This window comes from Dromaius novaehollandiae, chromosome W (genome assembly GCF_036370855.1).
Source record: "Dromaius novaehollandiae isolate bDroNov1 chromosome W, bDroNov1.hap1, whole genome shotgun sequence".
NCBI classification, from domain to species: Eukaryota; Metazoa; Chordata; class Aves; order Casuariiformes; family Dromaiidae; genus Dromaius; species Dromaius novaehollandiae.
The window spans coordinates 59317561-59330454 of NC_088130.1; the positions used below are offsets into that span (position 1 = coordinate 59317561).

The 12894-nt window shown below is 54.2% G+C and overlaps 1 protein-coding gene across 1 annotated transcript; it reads right to left on the bottom strand.

The window, feature by feature from the left end:
* Positions 1-4380: 4380 nt before the first annotated feature.
* LOC112993616 (avidin-like) lies at positions 4381-6100 on the bottom strand. The gene is made up of 4 exons (XM_064500141.1): positions 5985-6100; positions 5681-5891; positions 4570-4690; positions 4381-4440 (listed from the first exon to the last, which is right to left on the bottom strand). Exons 1-4 carry the CDS (start codon positions 6054-6056, stop codon positions 4395-4397), a joined length of 450 nt encoding a protein of 149 aa, XP_064356211.1. The 5' UTR covers positions 6057-6100; the 3' UTR covers positions 4381-4394.
* Positions 6101-12894: the final 6794 nt, after the last annotated feature.

The following is a 12894-nucleotide window of genomic DNA, read 5'->3' on the forward strand; positions in this document are numbered from 1 at the left end:
CTGGCTGCTTGAACTCGTGCCTGGATTCTCACTAAAGGACTCTCTGCTGCAATGTATTTGGTGCCTAGGAATGGCTTTGGAGTTGCTCATGACTCCAGACAGCTTTGGAAACAAGGGGGACTTCTGACCTCAGCAGGAACTCCTCTTTGTAATGAGCAATACGTAGCGACTCTCTCAGGTGCTTTACAGCTCCCTTTAGCAGTCGCTATTGTGAAATGCCAAGCTCATGCCTCTTCCCGCGATGATGTTGCCATTGGAAATGCTCTTGCAGCTCAGTCTGCAAGAAATGCAGCCCTTCACAGTCTGCCATCTGCAAGTGCTATATTTATTCCTTGTCCAAAGATCAGACCTCCTTCTCATGCCTGCAAGACCTTGTGCAGTTGCAGGACAACATCCCTCAAATCAAGAAGGACATTTGGTTGCGGCATCACTGTTCTTTGCTCACTGACACTCTTGGGCGCTCCCTGGACGGCTCCCTGGTTGTGCCTCGGAGTCTCTCCTGCCTTTCCTTGCTTGCCTGGCCCAAGATTGGCTTGCACCATTCTTTCCCTCAGGTTCACAAGAATAGTGTAGTACTTGTCCTGTTGGTTTAGCCCACAACGTGGGAAACAGACCATCCCTTTAGCTCAACCCAGGCCCCATGGACCATTTCTTAGCTAACGAGATGATTTTATGCAAATGCCTAAATGTTGTACTCTGGAATGTGTTCTGCTAATAATTGACACGTTCTCCGGCTGGGTGGAAGCTTACCCTTCTAAACGCGATGATGCTACCAGAAGAGCGAAAAAGCTGCTGAAAGAATTTGTTCCCCGGTTTGGACCACCTGTGGTAATTGAGAGTGACCGAGGCACTCACTGTGCGGCACTGATCATTTGCGATGCGTGCAAAGCTTTAAGTACTGAACAGCAATTGCACTGTGTGCATCACCCGCAATCAAGGGGGCCTGTGGAATGAAAGAATGCCGATGTGAAGACCTGCATTGCAAAAATGGGTGCAGAAACTAACCTCAAGTGGCCAGAGGCCCTCCCGATCCCACTGATGCATAGTTGAAACACGGCAAACGGAAAACATGGACTCTCACCATATCAAATCCTCACGGGAAGGCCTACGCTGCGGCCACCCACACCTCCAACTGAACCAAGAAACCTGATGTGAGAGGACGATCAACTGTCTGATTATTGTAGCAAACTAAGTGAGAGTTTTAGGTTTATACACCCAGAGGTGTATGACGCTCTTCCAGAACCCGCAGCTGAGCCCTGCCACCCCTGACAACCCGGTGACTGGGTATGTGTGCAAGGACACCAGAGAAAGAACGCTCTCCAGCCCTGACGGCAGGGATCTTACCAGATCTTATTAATCCCCAAGCCTGCTGTACGCTACAAAGGACTGCCCTCTTGGATACCTGCGTCCCACTGCAAGAGAGTAGCAGCACCTGCAGAACCCAGCCCCACCAACCTCTCTTCTGAGCACGAGCAATCAGATCAGGAACCCCACTGTAATGCAGACATGACTTCCAGTTCCTCAGCCTCTCAAACCCCATGATATTAACTCAGGCCTTAAAGAACCTGTGAGTCCTCTTCACATTGTTGCAGGCAAGAGCGAGCCACGGAGTAGCATGCCCTTTGAAAGAGCGTGTGTCTTGGCGGCGTCTGCGGTCCCTGCTATTGCACTGCGTAAAGTCTAAATGGTGCCCGTTGTGAAGAGGTGGCTACTTTTGGTAGGCTTCACAATCTACCTGAGCTCCACCTCAGCACACCTAGGATGGTATGACAACATGGTGGTCCGATGGATGCAAGGGCTGGCCGAGCCCACAAACCAGTCACAAGGTTGGTTCTGCGCTCATGCTCCTCTCGGCACCCCTGGGGAGATGCCAGCCCTCCCATTCCCTGATAATAACAGCTGGAGGCAGAAGTTTCATGACACGCACAGCTTCTCTAACTCCCAGACAGCCACGGTTCCCAAGGACATGTTCTATCGCCATTCAGTAACACCCTATGACAACGCCGTCTGGTGTCCCCCCCGGAGTCAGGCTGTGAATGTTAGGCCTTTCTGTGGGGACGATGAATATATCCCATTGCCAGTTTGGGTTACGTATCTTTGACAACGGCTCAGTGACTCTGTCACATCCCAATGGCTCCAGGACAGAGGAAGACTTGCTAACGAAAAGCCAAACTCCCCAACCCGTGTATAGAGTCACAGTAGATGACGGAACCTGGTGGCTGACGGGAGAGGGCCGAGTACCCAACCAGTGTGGGGCCAATCGTATGCAGGAAAACACGTGTACATCAACGGCTGTCCAACTAATGCGGCAGCATCCACTGGCTACCTCGTGCCCACTGTTCAGGGCTTTAGCAATTAAAGTGCCTCAGAATAGACGACCATGATCCCCTGCGACAGAAGCGAACTGTCAGTGACCCTTGGGTTCAAAGACTAACCCGATTCCATCAAGTTGTTCAATGCTTCATACCCTGCTTAGGTGTGGAACAACCTGAGAAGGCCAAATTAATACTTCGACCCCACCACAACAAATAGACAACTCAACCTTAGACGCTTTGCAGGCACTGCATCAGGAAATGCCATCTTTTAGTGGGGTGGTGGGGCAGAGCCCTGGCATTGCCCTGGACTTTCTGCTAGCTTCTCAAGGAGGAATTTGTGCTTTAGTGAATGAAAGCTGTTGCTTTTCTGTGGAGCAGGATCAGAGAGTTGAGCCTGACTTTGCCAAGATCCATGCAGGCCTACAAGGACGAGGCATGCTGACAGTGGAGCAGCCACTCGACTGGTGGCGACGGGTGTCTAACCGAGGAGGATGGGTTGATGAATGGTGAAGAGGACTCTAAGATTAGTGATTAGAGGAGCTCTGACCATTATAATTAGGCGTGTTCTTGGAAGGCTTAGTCATGGCTGTGCATCAGGATGTATCAAGTGACGCAAAAATACCACGCTCCCCACTGGTCAATCCCAACACGAGATGAAGGGAATCCGCAGACGAGTGTTGCAGATGCTGCGGAAGGAGCAAGGAGACATCCATGAGCTCACGAGCATGCAGTATGGAGGAGAGTGAGGCTGGAGAAGCCTCCCAGGGGGCAACGTGTAAGCACAAGAGCATCAACAGTAGCGTGACTGACTCTGTTTTGCCGGTCGCTGCCATCTTGGGAGTGAACAGGGGCGAACTCGTGAGCGTTGTGTGCATCCTTGAACCCCGTGAAGCAGCGAGGCCAGACTGGATGGAGCCGGCTGGTAGTTGAAGCGATTACTAGTGGAAAAAACCCCCACTCTCTCAGCTCCTCCCTGTACGTATAGCCAATGAGACGATGACGGACAGCGGCTATACCTCCCGAAAGGATGTCTAGAAGCCAAAAGGAAATTGCTGCGAGTAGTTTTCTAGGACAGCTCTGGTGCCCTGACGGCTCCTCCAGGAGCTGGCATCATGTGGCAGGACCACAGGCTGCTGCCCTCAAAGGCCAGGGGCCACCTCAAAGGTAGGAGACCTTTTAAACTTCTGCATCGGGAATTGGAGTGAGGACTGCCTCTAAGCTCCCAGGTGCTCACCAGACAAGCAAGGCTTCCTTTGTTTTAACGAGAGCCTGGAGGAGTGAGCGTGAGGGAGGTAAAGTAAGCTCGCTGTAAGAAAGGGGAGCCAAGGAATTCCTGGTTTTGCAAAGAGCAAGGTAAGGCCTGGAAATCCTTTGCTTTGGCATTATTGCAGGCTAAGGAGACGGGACCACCAAGAGCAGGCTTGCTGCCGCAGCAGCTCCCTTAGTCAGTCATGAAGCAGGGGGATACTTTTGGTAGGCTTCACAAGCTACCTGAGCTCCGCCTAGGCACACCTAGGATGGTGCTACGCTCTTGCCAAGCTGGCTTTCAGTGGAGGAAAGCTGTTTGGTTTACAAAGAAATATCCCCGGTGTTTTGGAATTTTGTATTTTAATGCTGACAACTAATCATGGTAACGCAGGGCTTTTAAAAATGGCTTTAATTCTGTAGTTCTAAAATTCTCCTTATGCCGTGTTTCTTGCTAGCCAGAGAGTCTGAAGCGACGCAGTCTTGCACCGGCTTTTCTCAGCTGTTCTTCAGCCATTTCCCGTGCTGTCACTCAGGCTCCCGCTGCCCTCAGGGAGCCCCGCAGAGGGAGGCGTTTCGGCTTCGGCAACACGGAGCCCCCGGCGCTTCCCCGGGCTCCGGCTCCGGCGCCCTTTGTGGCGGGGGCTCGGCTGCCAGACGGCGTCTCTCCCCCCCCGCTCCCCCCGGCCGTGGGCCCGCGGGACGGCGCGGAGCGACGAGAGCGGGCGGCCGTTTGCAGAAAAGCTTTATTGGGGGCGGGGGGGGCGGCGGGGGGGGGGCTCCGGCGGCGTAGGGGGGCTTCGGCGGCGGGGGGGCAGCGCCGCCCGGGGCTCCTCACTCCCTGTGCACCGGTTCGCGGGTGAAGACGTTGACGCCGACTCTGCGGGACGGGGCGGGCGGAGCGCGGTCAGGGCAGAGGCGCCCGGCGGCAGCGGGCCCGCAGACGCGGCCGCCGCCGAGGGCCCTGCGCCGGCTCCCGGCCGCGCCGCCCGCTCCGCCCGGGGCTCACCTGGTGGCTTTCCAGTCGTCGCCGAGGCTGCCGACCTGCTCTCGCAGAAGCCACACGGTCTTCAAAATTTCCTCCCCGTGCTTGTCCACGAAGCACTGGCCCACGAAGACGCTGGTGGCGTCTGCAGAGGCGGGGGGAGAGCGCGGAGCGGAGGCGTGAGCCGCCCCGCGGGACGGGGAAGGCGGCGGTCCGGCTCTGCCCCCTCCGCCCCCCGGACGGGACTTGCCCCAGACGTGAGCCGGACACGGGGCCTGGGAGGTGCCGCTACCCAAACAGCTGCAGGGCTGGGGCTGGGGGAGCGTTAGGGGCAGCACGGGGGAGGGCAGGGCACCGCCCGGGACATTGCAGGGCAGGTTGCAGCACTGTCACAGACATCACAGGGGACCATCGCAGGATCACAGGGTCAAAGAGTGGTTGAGGTTGGAAGGGACCTCTGGAGCTCATCTAGTCCAACCCCCCTGCCCAAGCAGAGTCACCTAGAGCACATTGCACAGGGTTGCGTCCAGGCGGGCTTGGAATATCTCCAGAGAAGGAGACTCCACAACCTCTCTGGGCACCCTGTACCAGTGCTTGGTCTCCCTCACAGTAAAGAAGTCTTTCCTCATGTTCAGACAAAACTGCCTGTGCTTCAGTTTGTGGCTGTTGCCTCTTGTGCTGTCGCTGGGCACCACTGAAAAGACTCTGGCCCCATCCTCTCCACACCCTCCCTTCAGATACTTAAGCACATTGATAAGATGCCCCCTCACGCTTGTCTTCTCCAGGCTGAACACACCCAACTCTCTCAGCCTTTCCGCTTAGGGCAGATGCTCCAGTTCCCTCATCCTCTTCATAGCCCTACGCTGGACTCACTCCAGTAGCTCCGTGTCTCTCTTGTACTGAGGAGACATGAAACCACAGGGGAGGGCAGGACGCCATCCAGGACATTGCAGGGGAGGGCAAGGGATGGTCAAGGACATCCTGGAGGAGGAGAGGGCACCAATGGGGACATCGCAGGGGTGGCAGGAGACCATCAGTTGCATCTCCGGGGAGGGCAGAGGATATCAGGGACGTTGCAGGCAAGGTCAAGGGGCTGTTGGGGACACCACGGGGTGGCTGGGGAAGGGTGAAGCACCTGAGAAACTCCAGTTGACGGTGAAACCGAAGGTGGGCTGGTTGCTGTTGTTCTCACGGTGCTGGGATCCCCGTAGTGGAGAAATCTTGATTTCGTTGCTGGTGGCTTTCACTGCCGTGTGGTACGTGCCGGAGAATTCGCCTGCTTTGTTCACAGAATTGATGGTCATATTGGAGCCCAGGTCATTGAACCAAAGTCCTGCCAGGACACACTGCAAAGAAGGAATCAGCATGGGGTGCCCGGCACCCAGCCCTAGGGGACAGCCAGCAGTGCCTGGGGCCAGCCTGGCCTGCAGCCGCCTTACCGTCTGCTCAGCAGAGGAGCTGGGAGTCACCAGCGCCAGGGCGAGCAGCAGGAGAACGGCAGCCACCTGCATGGTCTCTGCGGCTGGGAGGTGCTGGCTGATGCCCGGGACGTGCTCCTCGCAGGGCTCTGTCCAGGTGCCGGCTCCCCCTCCTTTTTATTGCTGCCGGGGCTCCCGGTGCCAGCTCTGCGCAGGCATTGCATAACCTGGGTGTATCCAAAGTTGTGGTTCTTAACGATATGACAGGGCGATTGCATGCAGATGTTTCCAGCAGCTTGTGTGGAGCTAGCTGCTCCTTGCTCGTGTGCCCCCGGGGTGGGGGCCAGCCCAGCCCCCCAGGAGCAGGGCATACCGCTGGCAGCGCGCAGGCTCTCGCTCTGCCGTGTGGCTCACGGTGGCTCCACTACGGACCAAAGTGGTGCTTGCTTAAAGTCTTAGACCCCGATTCCCAGAGAAGAGTGGCTGTTGGGCCGGGGCAAAGCTCTTGGGCCGCGCTGGGGAGGTGGGCATCGCTCTCGGGGTGCTGGGACCGCCATGCCGTGGGGTGCTGAGCGCCCGGGCAGGGGGATGGGGGCTACCACAGGCTGTGTGCTATACACAACGAGCCCCGATGGACACCCCAAACTGACCCCCTGAGCCAGGGAAAATCCCTTCGAAGGGCTGGGCCCCCAAAGCCCTGCCTGCTGCCCGTTTGCCACCCTGCTGCCATCCCCAGCACTTTCTCCTGCAGATAATGCACACAGTGCAATTGCTGTTCAGTACTTAAAGCTTTGCACGCATCGCAAATGATCAGTGCCGCACAGTGAGTGCCTCAGTCACTCTCAATTACCACAGGTGGTCCAAACCGGGGAACAAATTCTTTCAGCAGCTTTTTTGCTCTTCTGGTAGCGTCATCGCGTTTAGAAGGGTAAGCTTCCACCCAGCCGGAGAACGTGTCAATTATTAGCAGAACACATTCCAGAGTACAACATTTAGGCATTTGCATAAAATCAACTCGTTAGCTAAGAAATGATCCATGGGGCCTGGGTTGAGCTGAAGGGATGGTCTGTTTCCCACGTTGTGGGCTAAACCAACAGGACAAGTACTACACTAGTCATACTACAAAGTATGAATGTGCACTTTTATCTCCTGATGCTATCACTCTGAAATGATGCTCAGCTCTTAATCCTGCTTCTCTTTTACCTACTGCATCTGATGGCGAACCTCATGACTGTAACCTGTTAGGTGACTTATTTTCCTCTCCCTGGCTGCATCCTAAAGGTGTTCCTTTAACGAATCCTGACCTTGTCCTATTTGTGGACAGGTCTTGCTTGCGAGATTCACGTGGTACCTTAGTAGCTGGATTTTCTGCCTGTACTCAAAATCAGGTACTAGAAGCCTTTGCTCTCCCCGGTGGGACACGAGCACAAGTAGCTGAACTGGCTGCTTGAACTCGTGCCTGGATTCTCACTAAAGGACTCTCTGCTGCAATGTATTTGGTGCCTAGGAATGGCTTTGGAGTTGCTCATGACTCCAGACAGCTTTGGAAACAAGGGGGACTTCTGACCTCAGCAGGAACTCCTCTTTGTAATGAGCAATACGTAGCAACTCTCTCAGGTGCTTTACAGCTCCCTTTAGCAGTCGCTATTGTGAAATGCCAAGCTCATGCCTCTTCCCGCGATGATGTTGCCATTGGAAATGCTCTTGCAGCTCAGTCTGCAAGAAATGCAGCCCTTCACAGTCTGCCATCTGCAAGTGCTATATTTATTCCTTGTCCAAAGATCAGACCTCCTTCTCATGCCTGCAAGACCTTGTGCAGTTGCAGGACAACATCCCTCAAATCAAGAAGGACATTTGGTTGCGGCATCACTGTTCTTTGCTCACTGACACTCTTGGGCGCTCCCTGGACGGCTCCCTGGTTGCGCCTCGGAGTCTCTCCTGCCTTACCTTGCTTGCCTGGCCCAAGATTGGCTTGCACCATTCTTTCCCTCAGGTTCACAAGAATAGTGTAGTACTTGTCCTGTTGGTTTAGCCCACAACGTGGGAAACAGACCATCCCTTTAGCTCAACCCAGGCCCCATGGACCATTTCTTAGCTAACGAGATGATTTTATGCAAATGCCTAAATGTTGTACTCTGGAATGTGTTCTGCTAATAATTGACACGTTCTCCGGCTGGGTGGAAGCTTACCCTTCTAAACGCGATGATGCTACCAGAAGAGCGAAAAAGCTGCTGAAAGAATTTGTTCCCCGGTTTGGACCACCTGTGGTAATTGAGAGTGACCGAGGCACTCACTGTGCGGCACTGATCATTTGCGATGCGTGCAAAGCTTTAAGTACTGAACAGCAATTGCACTGTGTGCATCACCTGCAATCAAGGGGGCCTGTGGAATGAAAGAATACCGATGTGAAGACCTGCATTGCAAAAATGGGTGCAGAAACTAACCTCAAGCGGCCAGAGGCCCTCCCGATCCCACTGATGCATAGTTGAAACACGGCAAACGGAAAACATGGACTCTCACCATATCAAATCCTCACGGGAAGGCCTACGCTGCGGCCACCCACACCTCCAGCTGAACCAAGAAACCTGATGTGAGAAGACTATCAACTGTCCGATTATTGTAGCGAGACCGACTCCGTTTTGCCAGTTGCTGCCATCTTGGCAGCAAGCAGGGGCGAACTCGTGAGCCTTGTGTGCATCCTTGAACCCCGTGGAGCAGCGAGGCAAGACTGGATGGAGCCAGGTGGTAGTTGAAGCGGTCGCTAGTGGAAAAAACCCCCACTCTCTCAGCTCCTCCCTGTACGTATAGCCAATGAGACGATGACGGACAGCGGCTATACCTCCCGAAAGGATGTCTAGAAGCTGAAAGGAAATTGCTGCGAGTAGAGTTTTCTAGGACAGCTCTGGTGCCCTGACGGCTCCTCCAGGAGCTGGCATCATGTGGCAGGACCACAGGCTGCTGCCCTCAAAGGCCAGGGGCCACCTCAAAGGTGGTTTGGTCCAGGTGGTTGGCACCAGTTTGGTCTGTAGCGGAGCCACCGTGAGCCACACGGCAGAGTGAGGGGGGCCGGGCTGGTCCCCGCCTGGGAGTCGGTCTCACTACTGTTGATGCTCTTGTGCTTCCACGTTGCCCCCTGGGAGGCTTCTCCAGCCTCGCTCTCCTCCATACTGCATGCTCGTGAGCTCATGGATGTCTCCTTGCTCCTTCCGCAGCGTCTTCATCTCGTGTTGGGATTGACCAGTGGGGAGCGTGGTATTTTTGCGTCACTTGATACATCCTGATGCACAGCCATGACTAAGCCTTCCAAGAACACGCCTAATTATAATGATCAGAGCTCCTCTAATCACTAATCTTAGAGTCCTCTTCACCATTCATCAACCCATCCTCCTCGGTTAGACACCCGTCGCCACCAGTCGAGTGGCTGCTCCACTGTCAGCGTGCCTCGTCCTTGTAGGTCTGCATGGATCTTGGCAAAGTCAGGCTCAACTCTCTGATCCTGCTCCACAGAAAAGCAACAGCTTTCATTCACTAAAGCACAAATTCCTCCTTGAGAAGCTAGCAGAAAGTCCAGGGCAATGCCAGGGCTCTGCCCCACCACCCCACTAAAAGATGGCATTTCCTGATGCAGTGCCTGCAAAGCGTCTAAGGTTGAGTTGTCTATTTGTTGTGGTGGGGTCGAAGTATTAATTTGGCCTTCTCAGGTTGTTCCACACCTAAGCAGGGTATGAAGCATTGAACAACTTGATGGAATCGGGTTAGTCTTTGAACCCAAGGGTCACTGACAGTTCGCTTCTGTCGCAGGGGATCATGGTCGTCTATTCTGAGGCACTTTAATTGCTAAAGCCCTGAACAGTGGGCACGAGGTAGCCAGTGGATGCTGCCGCATTAGTTGGACAGCCGTTGATGTACACGTGTTTTCCTGCATACGATTGGCCCCACACTGGTTGGGTACTCGGCCCTCTCCCGTCAGCCACCAGGTTCCGTCATCTACTGTGACTCTATACACGGGTTGGGGAGTTTGGCTTTTCGTTAGCAAGTCTTCCTCTGTCCTGGAGCCATTGGGATGTGACAGAGTCACTGAGCCGTTGTCAAAGATACGTAACCCAAACTGGCAATGGGATATATTCATCGTCCCCACAGAAAGGCCTAACATTCACAGCCTGACTCCGGGGGGGACACCAGACGGCGTTGTCATAGGGTGTTACTGAATGGCGATAGAACATGTCCTTGGGAACCGTGGCTGTCTGGGAGTTAGAGAAGCTGTGCGTGTCATGAAACTTCTGCCTCCAGCTGTTATTATCAGGGAATGGGAGGGCTGGCATCTCCCCAGGGGTGCCGAGAGGAGCATGAGCGCAGAACCAACCTTGTGACTGGTTTGTGGGCTCGGCCAGCCCTTGCATCCATCGGACCACCATGTTGTCATACCATCCTAGGTGTGCTGAGGTGGAGCTCAGGTAGATTGTGAAGCCTACCAAAAGTAGCCACCTCTTCACAACGGGCACCATTTAGACTTTACGCAGTGCAATAGCAGGGACCGCAGACGCCGCCAAGACACACGCTCTTTCAAAGGGCATGCTACTCCGTGGCTCGCTCTTGCCTGCAACAATGTGAAGAGGACTCACAGGTTCTTTAAGGCCTGAGTTAATATCATGGGGTTTGAGAGGCTGAGGAACTGGAAGTCATGTCTGCATTACAGTGGGGTTCCTGATCTGATTGCTCGTGCTCAGAAGAGAGGTTGGTGGGGCTGGGTTCTGCAGGTGCTGCTACTCTCTTGCAGTGGGACGCAGGTATCCAAGAGGGCAGTCCTTTGTAGCGTACAGCAGGCTTGGGGATTAATAAGATCTGGTAAGATCCCTGCCGTCAGGGCTGGAGAGCGTTCTTTCTCTGGTGTCCTTGCACACATACCCAGTCACCGGGTTGTCAGGGGTGGCAGGGCTCAGCTGCGGGTTCTGGAAGAGCGTCATGCACCCCTGGGTGTATAAACCTAAAACTCTCACTTAGTTTGCTACAGTAATCGGACAGTTGATCGTCCTCTCACATCAGGTTTCCTGGTTCAGTTGGAGGTGTGGGTGGCCGCAGCGTAGGCCTTCCCGTGAGGATTTGATATGGTGAGAGTCCATGTTTTCCGTTTGCCGTGTTTCAACTATGCATCAGTGGGATCGGGAGGGCCTCTGGCCGCTTGAGGTTAGTTTCTGCACCCATTTTTGCAATGCAGGTCTTCACATCGGCAGTTGTGCAGTTGCAGGACAACATCCCTCAAATCAAGAAGGACATTTGGTTGCGGCATCACTGTTCTTTGCACACTGACACTCTTGGGCGCTCCCTGGACGGCTCCCTGGTTGCGCCTTGGAGTCTCTCCTGCCTTACCTTGCTTGCCTGGCCCAAGATTGGCTTGCACCATTCTTTCCCTCAGGTTCACAAGAATAGTGTAGTACTTGTCCTGTTGGTTTAGCCCACAACGTGGGAAACAGACCATCCCTTCAGCTCAACCCAGGCCCCATGGACCATTTCTTAGCTAACGAGTTGATTTTATGCAAATGCCTAAATGTTGTACTCTGGAATGTGTTCTGCTAATAATTGACACGTCCTCCGGCTGGGTGGAAGCTTACCCTTCTAAACGCGATGACGCTACCAGAAGAGCGAAAAAGCTGCTGAAAGAATTTGTTCCCCGGTTTGGACCACCTGTGGTAATTGAGAGTGACCGAGGCACTAACTGTGCGGCACTGATCATTTGTAATGCGTGCAAAGCTTTAAGTACTGAACAGCAATTGCACTGTGTGCATCACCCGCAATCAAGGGGGCCTGTGGAATGAAAGAATGCCGATGTGAAGACCTGCATTGCAAAAATGGGTGCAGAAACTAACCTCAAGTGGCCAGAGGCCCTCCCGATCCCACTGATGCATAGTTGAAACACGGCACACTGAAAACATGGACTCTCACCATATCAAATCAGGCAAGAGCGAGCCACGGAGTAGCATGCCCTTTGAAAGAGCGTGTGTCTTGGCGGTGTCTGCGGTCCCTGCTATTGCACTGCGTAAAGTCTAAATGGTGCCCGTTGTGAAGAGGTGGCTACTTTTGGTAGGCTTCACAATCTACCTGAGCTCCACCTCAGCACACCTAGGATGGTATGACAACATGGTGGTCCGATGGATGCAAGGGCTGGCCGAGCCCACAAACCAGTCACAAGGTTGGTTCTGCGCTCATGCTCCTCTCGGCACCCCTGGGGAGATGCCAGCCCTCCCATTCCCTGATAATAACAGCTGGAGGCAGAAGTTTCATGACACGCACAGCTTCTCTAACTCCCAGACAGCCACGGTTCCCAAGGACATGTTCTATCGCCATTCAGTAACACCCTATGACAACGCCGTCTGGTGTCCCCCCCGGAGTCAGGCTGTGAATGTTAGGCCTTTCTGTGGGGACGATGAATATATCCCATTGCCAGTTTGGGTTACGTATCTTTGACAACGGCTCAGCGACTCTGTCACATCCCAATGGCTCCAGGACAGAGGAAGACTTGCTAACGAAAAGCCAAACTCCCCAACCCGTGTATAGAGTCACAGTAGATGACGGAACCTGGTGGCTGACGGGAGAGGGCCGAGTACCCAACCAGTGTGGGGCCAATCGTATGCAGGAAAACACGTGTACATCAACGGCTGTCCAACTAATGCGGCAGCATCCACTGGCTACCTCATGCCCACTGTTCAGGGCTTTAGCAATTAAAGTGCCTCAGAATAGACGACCATGATCCCCTGCGACAGAAGCGAACTGTCAGTGACCCTTGGGTTCAAAGACTAACCCGATTCCATCAAGTTGTTCAATGCTTCATACCCTGCTTAGGTGTGGAACAACCTGAGAAGGCCAAATTAATACTTCGACCCCACCACAACAAATAGACAACTCAACCTTAGACGCTTTGCAGGCACTGCATCAG